Raw genomic sequence first — 22,639 nt, forward strand, 5'->3', positions numbered from 1 at the left:
CACTGCATTTTTGGACAGTACTAAATGCCAATTGTAGAATCTTTTGTTTCCACAAGGTAATTTTTTTTTTAAACTAAAGGCTGTTCCCACTGAAGACTTTAAAAAAATAAATCCTTTAAGTTTTTGTTGTTGTTGTTATACTTTGAAATACCTTCAAAACCACCTCCAGGAAACCTAGTGATTTCAGAGGGATGGGGCACTATCCCTGGTAAAAGTGGATTCCTTATTGCTCTTCTGAAAGGCTGTGTTGAGAGCCTGTGTCTTCCAAGGCCATGTCCTCTTGGCTGGCTCTTCTGCATTCCAGTGTGTGGCTCATCAGAAAAGCATGCACAGCTCCTACATCCCTTGGTTGCCTGGATTCGGTAGCATCACTCGTTTCATAGTCCTCAGACAATTGCTTTAAAAAGAGAAAGAGAGAAAGTTTCACAACTGTCTTAATAGCAACCCTTCAAACAAAAAGGGCCAGAAAACGAAAACTACATTAGGGACAGAAGAGGGGTGAATGGATTTTGGAAAAGGATTGGGGACAGCAGAGGAGAAAATTGATTTGCACAAAAGGAAGGGGAATGGATTCTGAAAAGAAATTTTTGAAAGGAAGACTATGGTAGAAAATCAGTATTTTTGGTAAAACCTTTTTTTAAGGGGAAATTATTTAGAGGGGTTGGGGAAAGAATGTGTTGGAAGGATAAAGAGTTGGGGAACAATTGAGTAATAAGTTAGGAGAAATCTGAAAAATAATTTGTAAAGAGAAAACATGCTTTAGAACATAAGAACAGCCCCGCTGGATCAGGCCATAGGCCCATCTAGTCCAGCTTCCTGTATCTCACAGTGGTCAACCAAATGCCCCAGGAAGCACACCAGTTAACAAGAGACCTGCATCCTGGTGCCCTCCCTTACATCCGACATAGCCCATTTCAAAAATCAGGAGGTTGTATATTCACATCATGTCTTGTAACCCGTAATGAATTTTTCCTCCAGAAATTTGTCCAATCCCCTTTTAAAGGCATCTAGGCCAGATGCCATCACCACATCCTGTGGCAAGGAGTTCCACAGACCACCCACACACAGAGTAAAGAAATATTTTCTTTTGTCTGTCCTAACTCTCCCAACACTCAATTTTAGTGGATGTTCCCTGGTTCTGGTGTTATGTAAGAGTGTAAAGCGCATCTCTCTATCCACTCTATCCTTCCCGTGCATAATTTTGTGTGTCTCAATCATGTCCCCCCTCAGGCACCTCTTTTCTAGGCTGAAGAGGCCCAAACGCCATAGCTTTTCCTCATAAGGAAGGTGCCCCAGCCCAGTAATCATCTTAGTCGCTCTCTTTTGCACCTTTTCCATTTCCACTATGTCTTTTTTGAGATGTGGCGACCAGAACTGGACACAATACTCCAGGTGTGGCCTTACCATCGATTTGTACAACGGCATTATAATATTAGCCATTTTGTTCTCAATACCTTTTCTAATGATCCCAAGCATGGAATTAGCCCTCTTCACTGCTGCTGCACATTGGGTCGACACTTTCATCGACCTGTCCACCACCACCCCAAGATCTCTCTCCTGATCTCACAGACAGCTCAGAACCCATTAGCCTATAAATAAGTTTTTGATTTTTTTGCCCCAATGTGCATTACTTTACACTTACTTACATTGAAACGCAGCTGCCATTTTGCTGCCATTTTGGTAAGTGTTGGAAAGATGGGACTGAATGGCCAGCAATCTGATCCAGATATTGAATGTATCTGAAATGCCTTCTCTCAAGTTTCCAAAGTGTGTGGGGAATTGAGAATCAGGCAGAAGTAACTCTTGCTGTTTGCCTTTCTCTTGCTCCCCCCCCCCCAAAAGACAGAATAGCTCTCTTTCCAAGGGAATCCCTGAAGGTGCAGAGCCTTCTAGGGCAGTCTCTTCAGTGGAAACATCTCTCCACACAAGGCTCTGTGTACCTGGCTAGTCAGCAGGTTGCTGTCAGCTGAAATGGCCAAGCATCACCATGTGCTGCAGGATCAAATCCTCTGGAGGGCTGGATGTGGTCCCCAGGTCAGGGTTTGGAGACCCCCTGGTTTAGAGGACTGCATGTAGCCTTCCACGTGTGCATCAGGGCCCAAAGTCCCCCTATTCCTAGCTACTTCTATATGAAAGCGTACAGCTACATGAAAAATGCTCAGGTGCTTGGAAATCTTCTGAAATCCATTGCAATTCAAGGGCTGCAGTGGAAATGGAAAACTGTCAGTATCCTGTGCACTCCTTTGGCATGCACAGGAAACACTGTTGATTCTTGCCAAGGTTTAGATTCTGAGCTGGGACCTTTCCACATCCCCAGCTGTGGTAGTGCATGCTACATAATATCTTATGTGATTCTTTCAGGGATAGAGACAGGAAAGAGGCAGAGATTGCAATGATCCATTATGCAGCTTCTTAAACACTCTATTTAATAAGTGGTTTTCAGTTATTTAGTGACAGAGATGCAGGCTGAGAATGCCACTGCTCTGCCTATTTGCCAAATTTATGTTGTTGTTTTAGCTATGGTAGCAAAACACACTCTTTTCACCATTGCAGCTACAGCAGACTTGTCCTGCTGCTAAGATTTTCCTGAGGAAAAACATACTTTTCATATGAAATGACAGCTTTGATACCTCCATTTGCCTTTTATAATATTTCACTACTTTGTTTCCCTCCGGTGATGACAAATGATGTAATATTAATACAAGTTATGCCCCTAGTCCCAGCTGAGGGATCTGCCAAGCTGCTCTTGGTCTAAGAAGTCTTTATTGCTTTAGCACTCTGGAGTGCTTTAAAATGGTAGGAAGAAGACTTGGAATTGACTAATAGATGGGCTGATTTGATAAATGACTTAACAGGTCAATCAGTTTGTTTTTCCCCATCAGTGTGATTTTGTCATACCCGTGTGGTCTCCTGCATAGTACGGCTTGCTGCTCTGGCCGATGGGCCCATTGCTATGTTCACGCTGCTGGATGACTGGGTATCTGTGGTGTTTCCTCCATCAGCAGCTGAGAGCCCAGAAATTACCAAAGCGCTTGAAAAACTTCTCTTGCCAAACAAAAGACTGAGTGTTGAACTCGTAGAAGAGGCCAAACTGGACCGGAGCATAACACCAGCTCTCTCCTGGACAGTGAGCTGGCCCAGTGCAGGGATAACAGGAGTTTGTGAGAACACGGAGGCTGTTGAATTGTGGAAGGAGAGCTGGCTGCCAGAAAGCCCTTGGGCAATTTCATGTGCAGAAGAGGAAGTTTGGATGAAGGGCTGGTGACTTTCTATGATTGGACCAGAATGGCTTGACCGAGGGGGCCTTTGATTTAAAGCCGCATGTGTCTGAGCAGACTGACTTCTGAATTTTCTTCTGCCTTAGAAAGAAAAAGAGAGAGAGAGAAACTTAGTCTGGGAAATGATGTCTCTGCTCTGCTTCTGTTCAATTAATGCATAGACAAAAGTACTTTATCCTAAACTGATTCCATTATGATAATGTATTGCTGCAAATTCTGAACGGTTTTAGAGCCATAAAAAGCTATATGCCTATTGGTAATCTGGATGACTAATAATTTACATTTTCCAGCATATCTGTAAATGCTACAGTAACTGAAATTTTACATCCCTGTTCAAACTTATACTGCAAGCATAAGTATGTACGTATGTTTAGGACTGCATCTTCTGTCATAGAACAGCCTAAGTGACAAATGCCAACACAGTATTATGTGTGCTTTCCCGGATGACCTTGATCAACAGAAACTCAGTGCAGAATTTCAGCAAAAGTCCTACAGATGTGTGTGACTTTCTCTGGCTTGGGGATACTGAAATCAAAGGCTTATGAAGGTGAACGCTGCAGAATTGAATCCTGTGCAATACAGTATTTAAACTGACTGAGATAACACTGTAATGATGCAACCTTACAGGCATCTATTTAGTGGTTTGTTCAATATTCAAACATAGTTCTGGAACACAAGAGAAGGGGGAAGAATTAGAAAGAAATTGGGGTCACCAAAAGCAGTCAGAAATGCTTTGTCCACTGGTGTCAGTGTGACTTTCAACATATCTTTGCGCAAAGCAGAATTAAGGTTAAGCAGAAGTGGCCTGAGAATGTGGTGAATCTTCATTGCTGGCACTAGAAAGCAATGTGGAGCTGACCTATTTCAAATACCTAAGTGCCTTGCTCTTTGTAGTCTTCATGACTGCAGAGAAGCCCTTTAGAGCCCCCTTGGCAGTACTCAGTGAATTGAGAAAAGGTTAACTGAGCAGCAGGAGCCATTTAGCTGGAGAAGTTGTATCTAGATTTTGTTTTGCTTTGTTCTGTTCCATATGACTTGTTCAGACAGTAAATAAGTCAGTCCTGACTGCACAGAACACATGCTTGAGCAAATACTTGCCTTTCTGTAACAAGCTCAGCAGGCATCTTGCATGTAGTATTTTGCTGCCTCTAAATGTTGCTTTTAAACCTAACTTCAAAAGCAACATTTATGCATGCTTAGCTCTGCTACCCAGCCAACTAAAAATTGTCAACAGCAGGGTCTTTTGATGGCATAGTGATTACTACTCAGCAAAACTACAGCAAGCTTGAACAATATATTAACTTCCTAGGAACTCAAATCAAATTTTATTTTGTAGCACCTCAGCTTTGATCAGCAGTTCCTTCAAGAGCAATGGTCCAAACTCCATATGCTTTCAGAAGCCCCAGTTCTATTGGTGTGCATCATAGCTGGCTTGCAGTGGCCACAGCAAGCCAGTCTGGTATGGCTACAGTGCTGGACTAGGGTGGCTGAGACCTGGGCTCAAATCTCTATTTAACCTTGAAGTTACTATCTCTCAACCTATCGGACCTTTCAAGATTGTTGTGAAGATAAGTGGAAGAACCTTTGTACGCCATCTGGAGCTCCTTGGTGGAAGGGCAGATACAAAAGTGAAGCTTCAGCGATAAAGTGTGCAAGGCCATCAAGCCATCTATGAGTTGCAATCCCAGGATAAAAAGGTACTGTTAACTCTTAACTCACCTGGGGATAGTACTGTGAACGCAACGTAAGCATAACTAAACCTCTGCCCTATAGCATTTTAATACTCTGTGTGAGGTGCAACTATGATGCGGTTGAACTGTAGGAGCGCTAATTCACACAGCTGTGCACCATCTTAGGTCACCTAAGATGCCTTTTCAGAACAATAGAAATGCACCTGAATATACCCCATTCAGCTCACTTTCATAACTCCATTCCTTTTCTGTACATCTTAAAAACCTTCTTTCACTAAGTTTTTGCCTCTGTTTCTCACCAGCAGCCAGTGCATATCTGCCCTTTGTTGGAGCAGCTGAGCAGTGGCAGCCTAGTGAAGAGATAAGAGCAGTGTAATGAGCAAGGAAGCTCCTATCTGCTGATGCAGTCTCACTGCCACCTTTTTGTTGTCCGCTCTGGGACTCTTCGTCATCCTTCCCCCCCCCCTCCCGGGACAATCAGTGCAGCTGTGGCTGTTCCTGGGTCTCTTCCACATCAGACACATCTGCATGTTTGTCACTGGACTGGGGATGGGACAGATAGACGGCAGTTTCCAAACTGTGCACCAGTCAGCAGCAGCACTGTGTTCATTTCTTCACCTGACCCACCCAAACCAAGCCACTCACCTGTCCTCTGCCCTCCTTCAGTAGCACAGCGTGGATTCTATCCACACCATGAGGGATGTTCAAAATGATTCTCCACAGGTGGGTGGATAGGTGTGTATTCCACAGTTCCATTTTTCCAGATAGATGTGATCTGGAAAAATGGGACAGTTTTCCTCCAATCAACTAAGGCAGAAGTCTCCCTTAGGTATGCTTAGCTGACTGTACAAGGGTTCTAGGCTACAAAGGGAGTCATATTTCTCTTTCATGACTCTCTTCAGAACACTCTGCTTATGTTTTCACTTCCTCCTTGGTTCCCTGTGCCTTTCAGCTAGCGTATCAATCCCTCTCTTGTCGCCTTCAAGAACTGGTACTTGTTAGGTTGAATGCCACTGTTCATCTGTTTCATTGCATTTTTACTTTGTTTTCCCTCTTATTGTGAATTTATCTCAATAAATACTGTATTTGCTCATTTCTGGCAAATACCAACTTCCAGTGAGTCGTGATAGGAGCCAACTACTACTGAAGGTCTCACAAAAATGCAGGTTTGGTTCACATATAAGAACGCTTACATGTGTCACTGAGCACTTGTGGTAACACAAGTTATGTATATAGGTAGAGAGATGATTGCCTCAGAGCAGCATGAGACTCTATGAAGTATGTATAAGATTTTATTATGACCTTAATCAGTCTCTTCTGTCCCCAACCTTTTTGAGAAGTCAAAAAAAATTCACATAACAGTGTTGTGAAAACTGCATTATTACAGTAACTGTTTGTCCTTTGCCTCAGACAGCAAAATGTCTTGGGGCAGCCCAGTGAGCAATCATCACAGTACCCATTTTTGCCTGGTCCCTGTTGCATATATGCAACAGTTGGCAGAAATGGCTTAATGAAAAGGTCTGTCCATTGGAAAGGGGGGGCCTATATTCATGTGCATGTACAGAGCTTCAGTGTAGCTTCTACTGAACCTTACCGCTTACGACTTTTGGCAACGTGGTGACTGTCGGTATTGACTATTGGATGTTAGGAACCTGCATTTAAATTAATTGCCAGCACAGCAACCACTGAAATATCTATAGACGTATAAAAGAGATGCATATATTTTTGGACATTCACCAGAAAAGCCAAGATTTCCAACATTCCTTGGTAACTTATATCAGTCTCCACTTTTGGACTGTCACCAACTGTATTGCTCTCCCACCCCATCACAATGATGGATAGGTGTACAGCTGCTTTCCACTCAAGTTGGTACTAAGTTGACTTTCACAGCAATGTGCCGCTAGATACATATGCAGCAGCTCCACTGAGCCGATAATTATAGCTGATGGAGAACAGAGGGAGTATCTTCCTGTTCCGCTAGCAATGCATTAGTATTTATACTGCCTGGACTAATACAAAGCATATTGTTCTTGGAAGGGCTGTGCCCCCTGTGTAAAAGCTCTGCGATTCCCATTAAAGGGGTGTAGTGTGATTAATCCTTTGGCACGCCTTTGAATGTGCCGCTTCAGATGTCTTTGCTCTTTCAAAGGAAGCAGGGTGTCTTAAGGTTGTGAAGTGTAATTAGGGACATGCCTTCCCTGCAGAGTGCTGTTCTAACAGCACACTTCCTTGGGCATGTCAATTCCTTGACAATCCAGGGTCTGGGTTGAATTCTGTCCCTGGAACAGTTGAATACTTTAATGCTAATTTCTTTAAATAAAAAATATAGTGAGGAAGCGAGATGGGGGACTCGGATGTGCTGGTATGCTCACAGCCAAATGTGGCCAAACATCTGTTCACAATTTAAACAGCTAAGCTGACCGCTGTACAAAAAAATTCCATATTCATCCCTAACTCAGTGGTTACAATGCTACACAGTAGACCACCCATATTGGCACATAAATTATGCAATCCCTGCAAACACTTAAGAAACAAAGGCTCTTCTGTGCACTACCGTTAGGACACTGCTGTGGTACCCTAGCCTCTCCCACCATGCCTGATTTTATTCAAGAGGTCATAAATAGCTATAACTGCATTTGCAGAGGAAGAGATGCTGGACAATAAAGTTACGTTTTAAATTAAGAAACATCAAACCCCTGGGCACTGTAAGATCATTATTTTACAATTAAGCTTGCTTTCCCAATTACGTCAATGTCAGTTTATGGGAGTGAACAGGGATATTATGCAAGTGTCAGACCAAGTTAGTAGCAGCAGCAGCTATTTTAAACTTATAATTTTTATTTATGGGAAGATCATTTCCCTCCTTGTCCATTAAAGACAGGAAAAAAGGTCAAGCAAGCAAGCAAGCACAGAATCAATGGCCACAATCCAATCCACCAAAAGCTTTTTAAAGCACACTTAAGTCCATTAATTTGAAAGTAACCTGGAGGGTCATGAAGTCCAACCTCCTACAAGTACAGGATCTCTTCAACTCAATCCTCCCTTTTCCTTTCTGGAAGTTGAAAATGAAATTGTCTGACACCGTCAGACCCCTTGGTCCATCTGTCCCAGTATTATCTATACTGATTGGCAGTATCTCTCTAGGTTCTTTGGGCAGAGCTCTTTCTCATCCTCTGTGATGCTAGTGATCAAACCTGGTACATTCTGCAAGAAAAACCATGTGCTCTGCCATTGAACCACACTGCTTCTTCTCTGGGATGATGTCAGAAGGCCCACCTGGCCATACTAACTTCTGAACGCTACTCACTGGTGACAGTGATACTGCCATTAGGTGTAGGCAGAGGCACCCAAATGCAGGGCTTTGTCCCAGGGGTCAAGGAACCTAGTCCTGGTATTGCCTCCACTATCTTTTAGATATTTGAAAATTACCACCAATCCCTGCTAGACAGCTCTTGAAAAAGGAAGTGCTACAACTGCGGTTTAGATGCAACAATAACTTCTTCTGATCAAATGGGAACTGTTCCTTTCTTTGCCCCAAGTGACTTTGGGCAACAAACACATCATGCTAACACAAAATAAATACCTGGAAACTGAGCAGTAAATAAGGAAGGCTGCATCTGGGGTGTGTTGTTTCTGGTGTGTTGGGAGCTGCTGCTTTGGCTTGCGTTATTAGCTGGATTACTGGAAGAAGACCCACTTCGACTGTCTCCTTCGTCAAGGTTGCCTCCACTGTTGTGGTTCGGATGACAGTCTTTCCGCATTCTGTTTAACAAACGAACAGGCCCACCAAGCTGTCAACCACATCCATGGGACAAAAGAATAGCTTTGCATGCATTATTTCTTGCAAGCAAAAAGGTATGTACAAATCATATCACATTTTTGACAGCTGTGAGATTGAGCTTGGACAGAGAGCCCAGGCAGTGCTGAATCTTGGCCAGGATCTTTGAAATAAAATAGTGGAAATGAGATATAGGGAGAAGTGTCACATAAGCAGCAAAGCAGATAAAACAGTGAGCTGCTCTAGTTGCATGAGAATAAAAGGATCAGCACGCAAATCATACAAGCTGCCCATCTTACTCTAATTAGGAAGTGGGTGAGAGGCAGGCAGGTCAGTACATATATCCTGACCCAATCAAGATGTACACATTAGGCTGGACTGACAGAGTTAAGAAGGTTGAATACCCCTCAGCAATTTATGTGCCTCTTTGAGGACCCTAATCTCATATTTTGAAAGCCCCAAGATGACCCACATGCTCTTAGAGGTTATCGAAGGTCTCTCTTCTGAACAGCATACTACAGTTCAACAATGTACCATGTGCTTACCTAAGCCACTTGTTTCGAAACCATGTTTTGATGTTGCCCAAGCTAACTGGTCCACCCCAGATGTTCTTCAGCTGCCTGTGGGTTCCTATGTATGATGTGGTTAAAGGGGAAACATACATAGGGTAGCCCAAGGGCTGATCACATGAAGAGTTAATCAGGTTCCTTAAAACCTGTTTATTGTTCTGGATACTGCCTCGCTCTGGGTTGCGATTGCGTAGAAAAATCAGCTCCTGTTGCTGTCCAGCCCAGAGCCCTCTGACACATTCCTTGTTAACCTAAACAAAACAATAGATCATATGAAGACATTTTTTCATGAAATTCAGGTTGCAATCCTGAAAAGAAAGCTGCTTGCTTTGCAGGACTGCTTGGTGAAGACAAATGCAACAATTTTGGAATAAGCAGCCTATGAGTCTTCCGGTCTTTTAAAGAGTTTGCTTTGTTTTTGTTTATGTAGCATTGTTAAAAAAGTCACTGATCAGTGCTATACCAGTCTTTTAAATGGGATAAAGTGAAAAGTGATGAAGATGTCATGAGCCTTCAAACAGGAGTGTGTGGTATCAAACTCCCTGGCTCAAACAGGGAGGTTATTTGAATGCAAGCAGGCTCAAGCAAGCAAGGCTTGCTTCCCAACCCTCATTCCCTGCCCAATACTAAAAGCTGCAGCCTTTTAATCCTATAAATATTGGGATTTCAACCTCTGGAGGGTTAACCCCGAAAGTTCCATAAAAGATCTTTTTGATTAGAGTCTTGTAGCATAGCTGAGTAATGGCCAAACTGCTAGCTTTTTCACATTAAAAAGGACCATAAGAACAGCCCCACTAGATCAGGCCATAGGCCCATCTAGTCCAGCTTCCTGTATCTCACAGTGGCCCACCAAATGCCCCAGGGAGCACACCAGATAACAAGAGACCTGCATCCTGGTGCCCTCCCTTACATCTGACATAGGCTTGTAACCCATAATGGATTTTTCCTCCAGAAATGTGTCCAATCCCCTTTTAAAGGCACCCAGGCCAGATGCCGTCACATCCTGTGGCAAGGAGTTCCACAGACCAACCACACTCTGAGTAAAGAAATATTTTCTTTTGTCTGTCCTAACTCTCCCAACACTCAATTTTAGTGGCTATCCCCTTGTTCTGGTGTTTTGTGAGGGTGTAAAAAGCATCTCTCTATCCACTTTATCCTTCCCATGCATAATTTTGTATGTCTCAATCATGTCCCCCCTCAGGCGTCTCTTTTCTAGGCTGAAGAGGCGCAAACACCTTAGCTTTTCTTCATAAGGAAGGTGCCCCAGCCCAGCAATCATCTTATTTTCCCTCTTTTGCACCTAGGAGTAGATGTAGAGCTCCCCCTTTTAGTATTAAAAGCAAAGCAAACTGAGAGCTAATCAGTTGGCTGTTTAGCTTGCCATACCCCTTGGTTTTTAAACATGGAAGGGATTAACACACTTTTGGCAAACTGAGGAATTCTGATAATTTAAACATGTATGGTGGGAAACTCCTTAAGAAAAGCCCATGAATTTGTATAGTACATGAGTTCAAAAACACAAACTGTGCCAGATTATATGGATGGCACGGGCTGTCACTCAAAAGAAACTAAGTAGATGAATCATATGGATTTTAATAAAACACACACACAGATATATTTGCATATGAATAAAGCACTAGTTTTGAAGAGGAAAGTACCCACTTGAAACTATGCATGCATTTTTCCCAGCAGGTGCCATCTCAGATGCTTTCTTATGCAGAAGAGCAGTATTTCTTCTGTTACCTTTGAATTGGTAATAACCAACATTTTTTAAAAAATTCCAACTGATTGGGATAAACTTTTTAATCTGTCAAAGGATTTTCACTAGGTCAACTAACTAAATTGTGCAGCCCTAATATGTGTGTGTTCAAGTGTACAAAAAACAGGACTGAAAAACAATTGCTATCCACTAGACTAGAGTTTCTGGAATGGGAAAAGCCACAGTTTTTTGTTCTTTTAAAAAGCAACATTATGAGCCTAACAGTGAAACAATTAACATTAGGTAACTGTGGTACCTTGATAACTTTGAAGCTCAGGTAGCTTTTGTGCAGCATAATTATTTTATATTCATCTGTTCCTTCATCTACAACATGCCTCAAAGTGAGCAGCTCCTCCTTGTTTGAAAGAACAGCGCTACGCCAGGCAGGGTCTCCTTCATGGCAAATCACAACTTTTTCTTCAAATGACTGAATTGCCTCATAAAGGATTGCAGAGTCCTCGTATTCATCCGGACAGGTAAACTGGTCCTAGTATTAAATGACAGGCATGGCTATGATCAGGAATTTCTGAGAAGAGACATCGGTTAAGAGCCAAATGCTCAGACTCGTTTCTAGCAGGTCAGTAAGAAAGCTCAGCTTCAGTTGCAAAAGGTTGTTTCTTTAAGATCAACATGATCCAGGAGTATGGGGATTCAGGCTAGAGGCACTTTCACAATCCAAAAAACCAGAATTCACATCCCAGTTAAGTGAATTCCAAAGAGACCTGAAAGAATTCCCTTGAAGCCCTTTGGAAACCTGATTAGTTTATGAGATGAATACCCAATATGTGTTAGAGAGTTAGAGAGTATGTGTCCTGAAATTCAGGATTGAAGAGTATAAAACTGAAAACATGAACAATCATATTCACCCCAGGTAGAGATGGGCTAAGCCACTGGGTTATGCTCCAGATATAGTTACGTAAGTGCAACTGTGCTTCTCATATGGATTCTACTGAAGCTTTGCCCATGTCCTTCCATGTTCTGAAAGCAGTTTCTGCTGCCAGTTAGCTCTGAAGGCTTCACTGTATGTGTAGGCCACACCTTATTGGTGCAGAAGACCCTCTTTGCTGTGATGATGTCATTGTCTCTAATTTGCTTCAAAACCATTCTACTACTGCTAGACCCAGCAGCATAGCTAAGAGGGTGCAGAGGGTAGCAGTTGCACCGAGCAACAAACTTTAGGGAGGCAACAAACTGAGCTTGAAACTAATGGCCAAAATTGTGAAAATCTTGGTATGTATGAATAACTCCATCATGTTATATATCATTGGAAAGGTAATTTAATGAAGAATGCAATGAACCAAACTACATTGGAATATCTGCATTCTATCCAAAGTTATGACTAATTAACCAGAATGTGAAAACACAACTGCCTTATGGAACAAAAAGTGGGTTTTCTTAACTCAAAACTGACCTAGGAGACTGGTTGTTCTGAGAGCCAATGAGATGTTATTATGATACAGCATGAAACCAATAAGGTGTTAGTATGAGTCAGCTCTTTTTTCCATGTATACTAACAGTTACCCCTGCTAGAGAGGCACTTTAAAAAACAAAAACAAAAAAGCCTGGGCATGACGTCACTTCCGGTTGTGACATTACTTCCAGGGCATCATTTTGAGCTCTGCACTGGGCTACACGATCATTAGCTATGCCACTGGCCAGACCTGCTGGATTCTAGCGATCTCAAGAAATGTCTGCCCCCAAATTTAGAATGTGCCAGTGGCACAAGCCATTTTGAAAGGAACAGGTGAGCAGTTACAGTGCTTAGGAGAATTGACACAATGTTCAGCTGTTTGCCTGAAAAACAATTTTCCTGAAAAACAATCATTCATGCGTATCAATTTATTTGTTGACATAGGGAGCTGATAGACCAATTTGTTATGGTTTGTAAGTGAGTTTTCTGGCAAGTAGAACATGGAAGTGATTTAAAATATGCCTGCTTAGAATTGCAGGATTCAGCCCCCAGCAATTAATGATTTTATTTCTGGAACGTAAATTTTTCCAAAGAAAACCACAATCACACGGTTGCTCTTTCATTTGGGTTTCATGTCTCTTTGGGCCACTTTGTGAGCATTCTGTTCTTTTTTTTATACCTTGCATATTGCCACCACTATAAGAATTCTATTTAAAAATATTAAATACCAGCAGTGTTACTTCTGCAGGGAAGCTTGCCTGGGGGAATACTTGCCTGATGAAGCTTCAATGACATTCTAATTGCAGGAGCAACAACCTTGTGCAATAGGTCCATATCTGCAAACACCCACTCATCTCTTGAGGTTATTCGAAAATCTCCTTTGAACAAGGCATGGAGTCCGTACAGAAAGGAATCTAAACTGTAGAATAATGACATAAGTTGCAGACCTCCCCATTTAACAAATTCAAAACAATGTATCTCTTCCCTCTATTAAGAGCAGCTGCAACCCAGAACATATTCTATTGGTTTCAGTGTAAGCATGCTGAACTGCATATTTGAGCATGGCCTTTAAAATACAGAGTGAGGTTACAGTAACGGACCTGCCCTCAAGGCCCCGGGCAAAGGTCCGCCATGCCACTCCCCCACCCCACGCTGTCCCCCCATGCTTACCAACGAAGCAGAGCCTCATGCGACTCCAAGACAGACCAGCGAAGCATTATGAGGTTTTCCTGCTGCCTCAAACAGTATTCCCAGAAAACTGCAAGTACTGATTCCAGTTGCGTCGGAGAGCCTCAGTATGGCTTCCCATGCAGTCCTGGAGTCATGTGGGCTCAATGCCCGGGGTATTTTCCCCATTTGCCCAGCACTAGGTCCATCACTGTGAGTTACATGACTCCGCCGCTGTGAGAAAAATGCTTGCTTAGGCAAACCAACTTGTAAGTCACAGAGATTTAATCACTGGTCAGGATAGGATTCTGACCAGAACAAGAACAAACCAAGATGAGGAGAACAAGAATTACAGACAAACCTGACCAAGTTACAATGGTTGAAAATTTATAACCTGTGTAGTCCTATCCCTAAGTCCATCCCATTTCCTGTCCTGTATTTGTAATAAATAAACATTAAAAAAAGAAACTTTATTGATGGCAGCTTGATAGGAAAACATCCTAGTACTGCAAAGCACATAGGCTCCAAATTTCCAGTACCCTACTGGTAAACAGTATCCCCAAGAACATCTACTGGGTTATCTTGGGATGAATGCTATCTTAGGGCAGCTAACTGGTTGGAAAATCACAGGCTTGTACCTTTGTTAATTCTCTTTAAATAGCCAGGAGCAGCCCAGAGGAGAGTTGTTCTAGGCCATACCGCATCATGCTGGCCCAAGGTTGGCCAGGCCAATGTGTCACATCATGTGCAGAAGATATATTGGCTGAGCAGATGCTGACCTGCATCCACACCTCTCCCCTCTTCCTCCACACTGTACAGGCACCAAGAGGCCTCCTGCATATGTAGAAAGCCAAGTTTGATCTAACCCAACCCCAATGCACTACAACCTTAGCTTAACAATACCTTATTCTAGCAGGACTAATCAGCACAAAGGGGAAAATCGAGCACACCAGGGGACATGGTTACATAGGATTCCAACCAACCTACACTACTATGTTCCCTCAGATCCAGGGTAACAGTGATAGAGATTTTAGAGAGTTAACCTAACTTCTCTTCAGATGAGAAAAATAACTGAAATAGGAGCCAAGAAAAAGACTGGTGTTTCTCTTAAAAACAGGATAGCCATTATGTCAGGGTGACCTGAGCAAAGACAACGCGTACATCATGGCTTTCCCAAAAAGGAAAATTCCAAGGTCTTGTGTAACCAAAGTTGTGGGACAGGAACTTTTCCTTAGAAGGGTAAAATGACTTCCTAGTTAGGGCTGGAACCAGGCACCAGTGTCATAATATGCCAAATAAGGAGGTGGAAGTGACATGCAGTGTCACATGGGTAACTTGTTTGTTTCAAGGTATGAATATGAGGTTCTGGGTGTGGTTCTCTGAGAAACTAAGAAAGAAGCTGAGGGCAAACGAATCAATTAATCTGTAAAGAGCTGTAAATAAAGCTTTGAAACCCTTTTAAAAGGTCTGTGACTGTTTAGCACTGCGTCAGTGACAAGAACCTGAAAATCTTTCCATCAACAGCAACTGCAGAAAGCATTTCAGTGCAATACCCTATATTAGATGGTTGAGTATTGTCTCAGTGACTACTCTGTGGTCCCCAACATGTGAAGCCCTAAACACATGCAGAAAGGAAACACACCTGAAGTACTCACAACCATGAGCAGAAAGTCATAAGCAGAGCCTGTTGTCCTTCATTCATCCCCCTATCTCTCTGCATGCAATGAGGTAGTGTCCCAACATGCAAACACGGGCAGCCTAATCTAGCGCAAATTTCCCTGCACTGATGCAGCAGTGCCAGCATGGTTTGCGCTGCATCCTGCAGGAGAATTTTGTATGATGGAGGTCTATGAAAGGTAAGGGAACATTCACGTATTGTTTGCAGAATTGCTGGTGCAAGTCTGAGCTTATTCGTGCTGGTGGATCAGGTTCGGGAAGGGGGACAGGATACAGTACGTGCTGGTGTCGCCAAGCCTGCTCCCTCCCAGGCCCAATCCACCCACCCTCACCCCCACTGGCACTCCACCCCATTCTGCCCCTGCACTGGTGCTTACCTGCTCTATATGTGTAGCTTCTTCTGCCAGAGCACATGGGAAGACTTTGGCCTTCCTGCCAGTGGCCCAGAGAGTGCACTGTCACAAAGTGCTTTACAGCATATTTGTGACCGTGCATGCTGGCAGAGTAGCTGCTCTGTAGGACTGTGCACACCTGGAGCACACCTAGAGGTTAGGACTTTGCCAAAAGATATTCCCACCACCAGTGTCATGGAGAGACTAAGTACCACACAGCAGCAGCAGTGACTAGTGGGAAGTCAGCCATTCCACTGTGGACTTACCATCTCTCTCACCCCAGGGCTCCTGTACCTTTCGGAACTATGTGACAGTGGCATAACAGGTGCAGCTATACTTGGCATGGAGATGCAAAGATAAGGAAAGCTGCATCTGAGATTCCTCTGTTAGCTGGGGCAGTGGGTTTTCCACTGTAATGTCCCCATTCGTAGAGGTGCTTATTTCAAGTGAGTAAGATAGGATTACAGCCTCTTACTGAATGCAATGGGCTTACGTCTGACTAAAATAACACTGTTTTCAAGCACCTCTACCCATTAGGGCCGACAGCCTGCATCTTGAACAGCTATGCCAGGGGGATGCTAGCAAGGATGACCACATACCAATGGCTCACTGCCCTCCCCAACCAAGCAGTCAAGGGCCGTCAACTGAACTGTGATCAATCCATAAAGGTCTGGGCGACAGTCATTTAAGGTCCTTATCCTGCAAAAAGAGGCATACCTAGCCTCCAGGAGGACAACTAGGTGGTCAGATGCTTTCAACTTGTTCAAAACAAAATGCAGTCACAACCAAAGAAAACTTGCACCCAATTTTCTACAAGGGCCAGCCAAGACATCAGGATCTAATGCAGATGGCCTACCTAAATCCGCTCAGACCTAAAGAACAGATGTTTACATACAATTCACATTTTTAGTAACAATGACTTGTGCAGTAGCCCTGAAGCCTGTTTTTTTTTTTTGGGGGGGGGGGGGAACCAGGTCATACTTTTCAGGAAACCAGACTTTGGGGCATCAATTTCAATCCCACAGGCTGCTACTTAATCTACCCGACATGGTTTTAACATTCTTACAAGAATGTACGTTTGATTGCATCCTTGGAGAGAAATGTTAGGATGTTAAAATATCTTTACTGCCATTCAAGCGTTTGGGGGCAGGTTGTATTTATTTTAAGAATATGCAATCCATCCATGTAATGGAGTTTTCTTCATTATTCCAGGAGCAGCAAAAAGGTGCTTTGTAAGAACATAAAGTTTAAGAAGGCACCAGTCAATTCTCTGCTACAATACATTACTAAATCTCAGTTTCACTAGGCAGCAAGCTATAAAAATAAAACTGGCAAACAGCAAAAGGCATACAATTTCTTAAAAGCTTTTCTTCAGAATATTGTCAAGACAGTACATGAAAAAAGGAAAGTACTGTCACTGCTGAAATATTAGTAGGCAGATGCCATAGTTCTGAGTGTTCACCTCTTTTAAGGTTACCAGTATGCTGTAGGCAAATGTGAATTCAGGGAAGAATGCCTAGCATTTGTAAGACTCATAGGGTAACTTTCTTTGAATCCCATCACATGTCATTATCATACCAAGAAGCTTCCTTCACATGTATGCCCTTTAGAGTTGGAAGCCCGTGATCCGGGAGCATGTGTGACTAGCACAACCACACGGGCATCCCGATCACATCTCCTTGTACAAAACCTACTTAACACAAGATCCCTGCAGCATAGAATTGCATTGTTCTGAAGCAGTGTTCATACTGCAGGGTGTGGCTTGTGCAGGGGCCAAAGCCTCAGAGGGGCAGATTTTGCATTAGGGCAGGTGATCTAAAGACGCAGTCATGAGAGAAGTAGGCTGCTGTGGAAGGCTAAACAGGGTTGGTAGCAAGTAACCAGGCAAGTAGATTCTGTAGGAGAAGAGCTGCTTGATCCTCTTTAAAAAGACAAGTTGGTTCGGAGTGAGGCCCAAATCTAAAGCGTTCTAAGACTAGGGAAATTCTATTCTTCTATAAGCCCAGCCAGAAGGCTGCAGTCCATTTTTTGAGCCAACTCCACTGATACAAAGCTGAAAGCAGGCCAACTGCAACCTCTCCAAGCAAACTGCCCTCTTGGTGACGGCTGACACAAGGTGGTGGGTTTGGTGTTATGACTCCATTTGCCGCCTAATTTCCACCCTTGCACATGTTTGCTATTTGTGTACTAAATACAAGTAGCATGATGTATGGTAGCAAAATCCATCTGCTCCATCACATTTTCTCTTAAATGACCCAGAGTTCAGTTTGGGACTGTGAAAACATGGTCTACAATAGGAGTGGCCAACTCCCAGCAGGCTATGTGCCACTTTTTATGTACATAATCTTGAATGTGCCACTCTACCTTATTTTGATCCTCTCCGGACCTGCTTGAGTGGTTTCTCTGGCCCATGTGATCAGCTGAGCCTCCACTCTGACGTCTTTGCCCTGCCGTAGCCCACTAGAATCGCCATGACAGGTGAGTTCATGAATATCACTTTGAAAGTGTCCATGGGCCACTAGTAGCACACTTGACAGAGGTGGGCCACCCCTGGACTACACAGCCATCAAAAGTTCCTTAAAGATAATTTGCATCATCACTGAATGTGCTTTTTGCAGCTTGGTGTAAGCAGAAGCCTTACAGCTTGAGAAAGTGCAACGATATTTACTATTAATTGTAAAGCACAGAACATCTTTTTGCTATATGGGCATGCACCACTTAACAACTGTTCGCTTAATGATGGATTGCATATATGATGGTGGTCAACACACAATAAAGATGCTCTTAATTAAGCAATCACATCTCCCACAGCCTGCAGCAGAGTGTCTGTTTACACAACAGAGAGGCTCTTAATGCAAAGAAGAAGCAATCTATCTCCAGTAGCCTATGCAGCCAGCTAGTGTCAGGGAGGGAGTGTCTGTTTACACAACAAAGGCAATAGATTGGACTGATTGTTCACTTGATGACCTAACTGCATGACAATGGGAATAGGAAAGTGGGAATGGGAAAGTGGCAAGCACACCTGTACTTGCATGCAATAGGATTTGAATTCATTACTAAGGAGCCTGCATATTTACGAAATACCAATAATAATGTTAACAACTATGGCAACGGCCTTACAAGACATCAGCTGCAGCAACAAAGATGTTGGTGAAAAGTTTTTAATACACCCTGACTGGAGATAATTCAGATTATAGAACTACACTGGAGAATCAGTTTGCCTGGATGGAAAGAGCCCATTCAGCATCTTAAACGCAAGCACTGCTATTGCAAAGGAAATTAGCATTAGGAACAAAATAGCAGCAGACAATTCTATAGCTCAATTATTTTAAATATTTTATATGTCTTTCAATGCTGTATGATGAGATCAGTTTATGAAAACAGAAATGATCTAAAATATGCAAATGTTATTACAGCAGTGAAGTTTTTTAGAACTGCCTGAATTTCTCTTTTCAATGGTCAGCATATCTATTAGTTCACTTCTCTTGCAGTTCCTCAGTTTAATATGCATTGTTCTGAAGACTTTAATGAGGTCATTTGGAAGCTTTAGCTAACTTGCTTAATCTCAAAGTCTCCCTTAGGGGTTTTTCCTTTCTTTCAGTCTAGCAGGTCAGTTTTAGCACACAGAAACCCAGAAAGCTTGCTGAGTGCTGCTCACTTGGGCAAGGCCAATGGATCCTTGGCTTCAATCCTTTGCGCGTCCCCTTCAGAATAAATCCTTCTAAACACATTGGGGCATATGCAAAGGACTGTTCTGTTTAGCTTCTTTCCTTTGAGCACCAGACTTCCATGCTAAGTCATAAATGGCTTCTGAAACGGTTTTTCCATTGCTTAGAGATGGGATAATTTAAACATGGTTCTAATGTGCTATTTTGTATCATGCTTTCTTAGCCAGAGTTAGTTAAGCTTCTGTACAAATAATCCCACACGCACGCCCCCACACCCACACATCCAAATAGTATAATTCAGTTCCTGTAACATAATTCAATTTGAATGAGATTTTCATCTTTTATGGGGTTGTTAATATTTAAACTAATGAGATCACAATGCAGAATTAAAGTAGGTATTTTGGAAAGGGACAGAATGTTAAGTGCAAGCTTATTCCAAATCTACTTAGAAGTAGCTATGAATTGATGTCAGGCCAATGAAGCTAAATTTGCCAAACAGAGAGAATGACTTTCTCTCTCAGTCTCAAAAGCTTTGGTAGGAAGTAAATTTGTCTGTTTTCTAGTTACATTACACAGGCATTCCCCTGTATCTGAGGATGTGGTACCTGTTATCCATGGTTCTCCGCCCCACCCATTTCCTATTTATTTTCCTTTGCTGTGACACCAAGCAGCCATGTTTCTTGCTTTACAGAATGCTAGAAGAGGAGACTCCCTCTGGCTCAGCACTTGCGTTGAGTCAAATCTGTGGGTGCCAAACCCATGAATAAGGAGGGCCTACTGTACTTCAAAAGTACAAAAAGGTGCTGCAGTATTAAAACCAAAGCAAAACCCCTCGTACTGGGATGGTGCATGGGGGTCATCCTTGCTGGAGTGGGGAGGAATGCAGGCACATCCCCAAACAGAGGGTCAACACGGTCAGTTCCAACAGTGCCAGTCATCTGTTTGGTAGTATGCGCACAGGGCCTCTGAGAGGAATTTTATCAGGGATTACACAGTTTCTTTTAGGCCCCTTTGCAAAGAGAGAGGGGTGAAACAGAGTGGGGGAGAGTGGTGACGGGCAAGCAGAATAGGGGCAGGGAGGGGCAAAACAGGGTAAAGGGAGGGTAGAGACAGCTGGAAAAGTCTTTGGAGCCCAGATCTACCAACCCACATGGCATCAGTAGCGTCCCCAGCATCCTGTGCACGCAACAAGTTTGAGTAGATAGGAAAACGTAAGATCCCAGGAAATTTCTGGGGCCCCTCCTTTGACTCCAGGGCCCCCCTTTGGACCCCGGGCCCAGGTACAAATTACCCCCTTTACCCCCGTCTCCTAGGCCCTTTATGTGCATGTGTGGTGGCGGATGGTATATGACTGCTAACCAAGGAACAAGAGCAAAGAGGCATACGTAAAGGCATGGGACAGATGTCTCCTTGGAATATATTGCATGAGATTGCATATCATGCACAGTTTTGAAACACCTACATATTTCTGACAGGTCATGTTTTGTGGACATGAAGATATCCAAGACAAGCTTCAGACCCATGCACTGCCAAACCAGTTGCAGGTTCATCTGGGAGCCATTCCACCCATAACTCTCATTCAGAAGGACAGGTAAACGCAGATACAGGACTATTGTAAGAACTAGACTGGGTTTGTTAAAGGCAAAATGGGGGTTGGACAAAAGCCTCACTCCATATGCTATAGATGCTGACATGCCAAAAGGGACTGGCTGCAAACTGCTTCATGGTGTTCTGTATCTTCCTCTTTTCCTTTGTGGTACTGCAAGCCTGCAAATACCTTTTGGATGGAGCCTCGAATGTTTAGAAACCTGATCAGAAGTTTGTGCGGTATCTGTGTTGACACATGCAAGATCTTCTATATTCAGAGTCAGAGCAATGGATCTCACCTCTCCATGCATTCAGGACACCAGTATCTCAGGCACAGTGGAATCCCATCTTGAGTCATGCACATAAGACTGACCTCTATCCTTCCCATTGTGCACTTACAGAGTATCCCAAAAGAGTTGCCCCATGCATGAAAGAGCCCTCACCTTCTACACTAGGAAACCGCTGGACTAGGACAGCTATGATTCAATTAACATTTAAAATGTATGCAGCACTTCAGAGTGTTGAAAACATTTCAGGTTTCCATTCTCAGTAATGTTTGCAACCACTTGGCAAGGTGAGTTAGTAATATCCTCAGATTGCAGACAAAGGTCTGGGGCTGCGTTAGCCTAAGGCCACCTAGTCAGTTTGTTGCTCAAGCAAGATCCGAATCAATTTATGGCTTAGAGATCACATTTTTAGTCCTGACATCCACTTGCTCAGAAACAAAAACTCAGTTTTGTTGCTTTTTTTCCCACTCATGCACAAAATCCATGATTAAAAAGAAAGTCACATACAGCATGAGCTACAACTGGTGATGTGATATGACTTCTCAGCTTATACAGCTGAGCCATAGAGGAGGCTGCATAGTTACAAGGATATACGTATATGTTTCATATAGCAGTGCTCTGCTTCTTAATTAGCAAATATGTTGCATAATTTGAGACATAATGTTTGGCTTCTACTGGCATTTACACTGACAGGTAACAGAAGTGTTATTTACATACATTGCAGTGGCATATTTACCATTGTGGCTTGCTGCTAAGGTTGTCTGATTAATTGGCGAGACATAATTCATGAGTAAATGAATGCAAATTGCTAGCTTATGTATACGATGTCAATTTCACTTCCGACACAGCAGTATACAGCTCAACATTGCTCTGTAAACATTAATCTTGTCTTATAACTTCTTAATGAATTGCATCAACACTCAGAAAGATAAAAACACTCTACTCTTATGTGTTTGCTAAATTCTACATAACTTTAAAATACAGCAAACGAAGTTTCTCCATCTTAATACTTTGTTCAATTGTGTATCATTTGATTTACTGGCATCTGGTCTAGCTGCAAGATATGGCAGTGGTTCACTCAAAGCTCTGGTATCAAAAACTTAAATGTGGCAAGGTGTAAATGTGAGCCTCTGACTGCCTCGCCCCTCCCCAACACAGAGCAGAATTGTAATGTGGGAACAGATCACAAGGGTGTACAAGCTTAGGCATATTGAGTCTGTATATGTTCTCTGAGCAAGAAGGTGGTAGGAGTTGTACCTAAGGAGGGACTTTACATATAGGCTAATGGGTTCTGAGCTGTCTGAGACAGATCAGGAGAGAGATCTTGTGGAGCTGGTGGACAGCTCGATGAAAGAGTCGACCTAATGTGTGGCAG

At 43.0% G+C, this 22,639-nt stretch overlaps 1 protein-coding gene across 1 annotated transcript in view; it reads right to left on the reverse strand.

Annotated features, from left to right (window-relative positions):
* Positions 1 to 223: 223 nt before the first annotated feature.
* PCNX2 (pecanex 2) overlaps positions 224 to 22,639 on the reverse strand; it is a 150,043-nt gene continuing 127,627 nt past the window's right edge. Inside the window, exons 29-34 of the mRNA XM_066611442.1 lie at positions 13,261 to 13,405; positions 11,332 to 11,562; positions 9,293 to 9,567; positions 8,553 to 8,731; positions 2,899 to 3,359; positions 224 to 397 (exon numbers count right to left, since the gene is read on the reverse strand). Coding sequence (XP_066467539.1) covers positions 224 to 397; positions 2,899 to 3,359; positions 8,553 to 8,731; positions 9,293 to 9,567; positions 11,332 to 11,562; positions 13,261 to 13,405 — 1,465 coding nt within the window. The remainder of the gene's footprint in view (positions 398 to 2,898; positions 3,360 to 8,552; positions 8,732 to 9,292; positions 9,568 to 11,331; positions 11,563 to 13,260; positions 13,406 to 22,639) is intronic.

The sequence above is a fragment of the Tiliqua scincoides genome, chromosome 1, assembly GCF_035046505.1.
Source record: "Tiliqua scincoides isolate rTilSci1 chromosome 1, rTilSci1.hap2, whole genome shotgun sequence".
NCBI classification, from domain to species: Eukaryota; Metazoa; Chordata; class Lepidosauria; order Squamata; family Scincidae; genus Tiliqua; species Tiliqua scincoides.